General features: G+C 38.9%; 1 protein-coding gene across 2 annotated transcripts in view; it reads right to left on the reverse strand.

Annotated features, from left to right (window-relative positions):
• The window catches only part of kdr (kinase insert domain receptor (a type III receptor tyrosine kinase)), a 58196-nt gene that overhangs the window by 46651 nt on the left and 4885 nt on the right, over positions 1-6660 (reverse strand). For both annotated transcript variants that reach the window (XM_060917467.1, XM_060917466.1), the window contains exons 6-7: positions 1510-1646; positions 1156-1345 (exon numbers count right to left, since the gene is read on the reverse strand). In XM_060917467.1, coding sequence (XP_060773450.1) covers positions 1156-1345; positions 1510-1646 — 327 coding nt within the window. The remainder of the gene's footprint in view (positions 1-1155; positions 1346-1509; positions 1647-6660) is intronic.

The raw sequence follows: 6660 nt of genomic DNA on the forward strand, positions 1-6660 counted from the left end.
ATATATATATATATATATATATATATATTTATTATTAATGAATCCCATAGCTAAGACCACAGCATACTACCATCTTACATCTTTTAATCCACTTATAGCATTGGATTACCTTGTTATGGATTAATAGCTAACCTAAGTTGTGGTTTTAGGTTGCAACATTAACTCACTTCTTGTTCTTATAATAAATATTATAAGAATAAATGCGTGTTTGGAGAAGACATGCTCATTATGTGGCAAACCTTCAGTCTTAGATTATCCATGGATTTACATTATATTCAGTCCCACAGAGAGATGTGACACAACTGCAACACCTCAATAGATTACATGGCTTGTGAGTTAGTGAGTAAACATTATTAGTTTGGCAATAAATAAAATACAGAGCACAAAGCTAATCAATAAACATACAAAGTAGCAATTCAGTAAATGCTAACCTAATATTATTCTAATCTAACTATTAATGCAGATTTTGGATGGTTTTGCAAATACAGTATTATGTATTCTGTCTCATTTGGTGAGACGCTGTAAATTAGATTCAATCCAGCAATTTTAATGAATTTTCTTTTATTTTTGTTCATAGGCAACAATTTTGTGCTCCGATCTTTTTAATATGTGCCCTAATGTTTACACTGGGCTAACACTGTAGTCTTCCTGTAGGTACAAAACAATTAACAGACCTGTAAGGAAGAGCCCATGTGGAACTGGTTAACAGTGTAACTGAAAATGTAAAGTTAAACAAACAAACAAATAAATAAAAATACACCCTTACATTTAAAAAAAAAATATATATATATATATATATATATTACATGCAATTTTAAAAATCTTTACTATGAAGCTTGGAACACAGAGCAGATAGTTTTGTTTGTTTGTTTGTTTGTTTGTTTGTTTGTTTGTTTGTTTGTTTGTTTGTTTGTTTGTTTGAATCATCTATTTTACTTGAAGCAAAATATATAGAGATTTTAGCTCTGGTATTTACAACACACACACACACACACACACACACACAAATTCAGTGTTAACATCTTCCCAATACCATGGATATATTGTTAATGTTTAAAATCTGGCACAAGGTTTGAGGAGGAAATGCTTTAAGAGACAAAGTTCATGATTTCAAGTTATAATCTTAAAGAGGAAGCTGAGATCTTAGTCACTTACCATAAACCATTAGGTATGCTTGGCTACTTTTGACCATCTTATTGCTGGACGCTGTGCACACATATTCTCCTGTGTCATTGATTGTAACATTCTCCAATATCAGTGTGTTCGTCAGGTGCAGAGAGTTCCACAGCTTCTCTTTGTGGGGTTTAGTCTCATAATGCCTTCGTGGGAAATGGTTGGGATTTCTCTGACAGGACAGGAAAGGTATAAATTAAACAGCTTTATCTATGATGCTATGCCAGGAGAACAAGGTATCCTGACTTAGATTAATGGGCTGATGTAATTGTGTGATATATAATATTAAGCACATTGCTTACTGATTTCCACTAGAAGCAATCCCCACACACTCACCTTGTCCTGGGGGAGGCTCCACTTGAAGTCAAGGACTGTATTAAGTTCTGTAACTGCAGTGCAGTTGATCGCCACCTTCTCCCCGCCCGCCCGCTTCTCGTAAACAGGACTCACTGTGAGGTCATAGATTTTATATCCTGCGGAAGAGAAGGGAGGGAGGTATTGTTCTTATGTGAGCACCAAACAGTCCACTCAAACAGAAGCTTCTAAATGCAGCTATATTTCTACACATACCAATTCCCCATACATGTTAGGCATTACAAGCAGGATTTCCGTCCACATACTTTACTAAATTGTTGTGTTCGAGTAAGTGATGACGAAAAATCTCATCATAACCATACTAAATCTTATGTGAAAATGGGGTACACTATACAAAGTCTGCTAACATATGGTAGTGTAAATTCTGTAACATTTATAACAGAACAGTTACAGGTAGGTTTAGTTATGGTAATCAACAGTGGTGTATTTCAGACACATCATTTACAGGCAAGAACAAAAAGTGTGCATCAGTGGACACAATTTAATTGGTCAGCTTTTTTAGACAGCGCTTTATCTGTATCAGGATTTGAACTGGAAGTGGGAATGGTCTATGCCATAATTTATTTTTTGTGAACTCTGTGCACCTGGAAACAGTGGCATTTCCCTGAAAATAAAAATAAGGCTTCCGGAAAGAGAAGTCATTTTTCATTCTGAAAATATTACAACAAATAACAATTTGCAAAACATAACTGTGGCAGTGGGAGCATGGTCAAGCATCAGCTGTGTGCGGCAAGGAGTCAGGTAGGACCGGTAAGTAACACATGGTGAGTTTCACCTGTGTTTGATTACTAGAAATTTACTTTTGTGTGTTTTTCTGTGTTCTTTCAGAGAGAAGACGGTAATTACAGAGAGAGAGAGCTGAGTTATCCAGCGCCATGCTTGTGAAAAGATAAAGGAACTAAACTCACTGAAAACTGAAATTAGAAAAACAATAAAAAAGGCACCTGGAATTGTCAAGGCTGTCTCCCAGTTCCTCATTCCCCAACCTACGAAAGTGCTAAAATAACTTAATTTAACTTCTGAACTTGTGCAGTTCCTCAACCTCAACTTCACTGGATAATTCAACCTTCCATAATTGGTCCCAACAAGACACCATGTAGAACTTTCTAGCAAAATGGGACTGAATAAATAAGGGAAATACCTTTCAAAAAAAGAATGGGCCTCCTGCACAAACATTTTTGTATTCTTACTTTAAATTCCTCTTAGTTTTTTCGTACAGTGGGCCAGATAAGTGTGCCACACCAGATATAGCAAATTCCCCTAACTTCAGATAACTGTGTAAATGACCCTGTGTAAACATGATGAATGCCGTCTGTTCCTAATTCAGTACATGTTTATGAAAATTGTAAATTACAGTGTCTTGCAAAAATATTCATCCCCCTTGGTGTTTGTCCTGTTTTGTCGCATTACAAGCTGAAATTAAAATGGATTTTTTTGGTTTATACAACATGCCTACCACTTTAAATGTGCAAACTGTTTCTTTTTTATTGTGACACAAACAATAAGATGAAAAAACAGAAATATGGAGTGTGCATAGGTATTCCCCCCCCCCCAAAAAAAAAAGTCAACACTTTGTAGAGCCACCCTTTGCTGCAATTATAGCTCCAAGTCTCTTGGGGTATGTTTCTATTAGCTTAGCACATCTAGCCACTGGGATTTTTGCCCATTTCTCAAGGCAAAACTGCTCCAACTCCTTCAAGTTAGATGGATTGCGTTGGTGTACAGCAATCTTCAAGTTATGCCACAGATTCTCAATTGGATTGAGGTCTGGGCTTTGACTAGGCCACTCCAAGACATTTAAATGTTTCCCTTTAAACCACTCCAGTGTAGCTTTAGCAGCATGTTTAGGGTCATTGTTCCGCTGGAACGTGAACCTTTGTCCCAGTCTCAAACCTCTGACCGACTCAAACAGGTTTTCCTCCAGAATTGCCCTGTATTTACTGCCATCCATCTTTCCTTCAGTCCTGACCAGCTTTCCTGTCCCTGCAGATGAAAAACATCCCCACAGCATGATGCCACCACCACCATGCTTCATTATCGGAATGATGTTCTCAGGGTGATGAGAAGTGTTGGGTTTGCACCATACATGACATTTCCCATGGTGGCCAAAAAATTCAATTTTAGTCTCATCTGACCAGAGAATCTTCTTCCATGTGTTTGGGGAATCTGCCACATGCTGTTGGGCAAACTCCAAACGTGTTTTCTTATTTTTTTTTCTTTAAGCAATGGCTTTTTTCTGGCCACTCTTCCATAAATCCCTGCTCTGTGGAGTGTATGGCTTAAAGTGGTCCTATGAACAGATACTCCCATCTCTGCTGTGGATCTCTGCAGCTCCTTCAGTGGTATCATTGGTGTCTTTGTTGCATCTCTGATTAATGCCCTTCTTGCTGGGTCTGTGAGTTTTGATGGGTGGCCTTCTCTTGTCAGGTTTGTAGTGGTGCCATATTCTTTCCATTTTATGATAATGGGTTTAATGGTGCTCTGTGGGATATTCAAAGTTTGGGATATTTTTTATAACCCAACCCTGATCTATACTTCTTCACAACTTTGACCTTTTTGGAGTGCTCCTTGGTTCTCATGTTGCTTGCTTAGTAATGTAGCAGAGTCAGGGTCATTCCAGTACAGATTGATTTATACAGACATCATGCGACAGATCATGTGACACTTTAATTGCACACAGGTGCATCTTAAATCAACCAATTGTGTGACTTATGAAGTTAATTGATTGGACCAGCTCTTATTTAGCGGTTTCATATGAAAGGGGGTGAAAACCTATGCACACTCCAGATTTCTGGGGGGGTTCATTTTAATTATTGTTTGTGTCACAATAAAAAAAAATTTCACCTTTAAAAGTTGTAGGCATGTTGTGTAAATCAAATGGTGCTAACCCCCCAATCCATTTTAATTCCAGCTTGTAATGCAACAAAACAGGACAAACACCAAGGGGGATGAATACTTTTGCAAGACACTGTAACTATAAGGTATATAAGATTTTCACACTCAAAATTGCTTCAAAGTAATGAACTATACAACCCATTACTGAGAAACTTAGATTTGTATAACAGCAGACTAACTGCACATGACTCCTAGAACAGGTCTGGACCACTTGTAAATTGTGTTTGTGCCCAAGAGAAAATTCAATATAGGAGAAGATTGGTGAATATGACACTTAAGAATGACTCTATTTGTACAAGTGGTGCCAGACTTGTAGTACTCGAGTCCAGACTCAAGTCTGACTCGTACCCTAATTTTAAAAGACTCGTGACTTGACTTGGACTTGAGCACTGATGACTCAGACTTGGACTCGTGCATTAACTGCACTCAGACTCGTAAATTGGAGACGAAGACTCTGATTTTTTTCTTTATTTTTTGTAACATGCCATAATAATTTGGCATAAGATATTTATCTCATCTCATTATCTCTAGCCGCTTTATCCTTCTACAGGGTCGCAGGCAAGCTGGAGCCTATCCCAGCTGACTACGGGCGAAAGGCGGGGTACACCCTGGACAAGTCGCCAGGTCATCACAGGGCTGACACATAGACACAGACAACCATTCACACTCACATTCACACCTACGGTCAATTTAGAGTCACCAGTTAACCTAACCTGCATGTCTTTGGACTGTGGGGGAAACCAGAGCACCCGGAGGAAACCCACGCGGACACAGGGAGAACATGCAAACTCCACACAGAAAGGCCCTCGCCGGCCCCGGGGATCGAACCCAGGACCTTCTTGCTGTGAGGCGACAGCGCTAACCACTACACCACCGTGCCGCCCCATAAGATATTTATATCTACATAAATTTTTATACTAATTTCATGCAAAAGAATGCACATTCACCTGTTCATACATCATGTTCAGGAACAAACTAATGTTAATGGTGCTAAAATGCCTGGAGAGAAGCCCCTAGGATTGTCCACTTTGCTTATAGAGACTTCTTGTGCAGTGGGGAAAAAATGCACTGCTATGTGTTCCTTATGTAGAAGAACTATCGAGGAGATGACCTGGACAACCTCAAACTTCAACTGTCATTTGGTAAGATTCCACCCAGAGAAGGAAGTGACGTGCTATGTTCATTGCTCTGTTGATAGCAGGGCTTGCTTGCTGACCGATGAACTAGCTAGTGTTAACCCTCTCTCATGTTATTTGCCCTGTTGATAGTGGGCAGGGCTTGCTGAGCGATGAACAAGCTTTTTATCTATTGCCTATTAACTAAAATGGGGCAGTCAAGCAGAAACATTAGTCCAACACTGTAGCAGAGACAGTTTCATGTAAAGGCAGCAACAGCCACTGTCAAATGGTGCGGTTGGAGTCTCGGACTCAACTCGGATCAGTAGTGGACTGGACTTGGACTCAAGGTTTAGTGACTCGACTACAATACTGAGTGGTGCTTGCATGAGGCCTAATGTCTTTACCAAATCAGGGAACTTTTCTTTATTAGTTAACAGCAATAGTCACCTAATACTATTTTTCAGATTTACTAGTTTTCGGTTTGTTACTTTCCAGAAAGATTGCTGAACAGGCTATCAGATTCTACTCCAAAGCTGGGACACAGTACTGCTGCAAGTCAAAATGGGGTCCTTTAAGTGGTATTTCATTATAATTCTTGTATTGGAAGATTTTCTTTAACAACAATGAAAAATGTTCATAAGAATGACAAAAAATGTGCGTTCTGAACCTACCAATTAACATTTTAAAAATTAATTAAGCCATTATATTTTGGAGAAGCCACAAAGATATGCTGCCCTGTGCACAGAATGTGGTCTATATGGATTGGAGGCTTTATAAATAAAGAATATTACTTTTGTGAAGTTTATTGCATGGGTTTCCTCTGGGTGCTCCAGTTTCCCCTGCCGTCCAAAGACATGTGGCTAAGTTACAGTAATTTGCTACTCTAAATTGCCCATGTGTGTATGGTTGAGAGGAGAAAACCTCTATAATAATCCAGTAGAAGGCAATGGAAAGCCAGTACTGTAATTCTCCCTGAGAAACTTTGATGGCTAGAAGAAAAAGCCATTAGAGCAGCCACAATGCTGCAGTGATATGCCAAATAGAGAGAGAGAAAATGCTTGAATTGAATGTTTATTGACATAACCATGTTGGACCTTAT

The sequence above is a fragment of the Neoarius graeffei genome, chromosome 3, assembly GCF_027579695.1.
Source record: "Neoarius graeffei isolate fNeoGra1 chromosome 3, fNeoGra1.pri, whole genome shotgun sequence".
Lineage (NCBI taxonomy): Eukaryota > Metazoa > Chordata > Actinopteri > Siluriformes > Ariidae > Neoarius > Neoarius graeffei.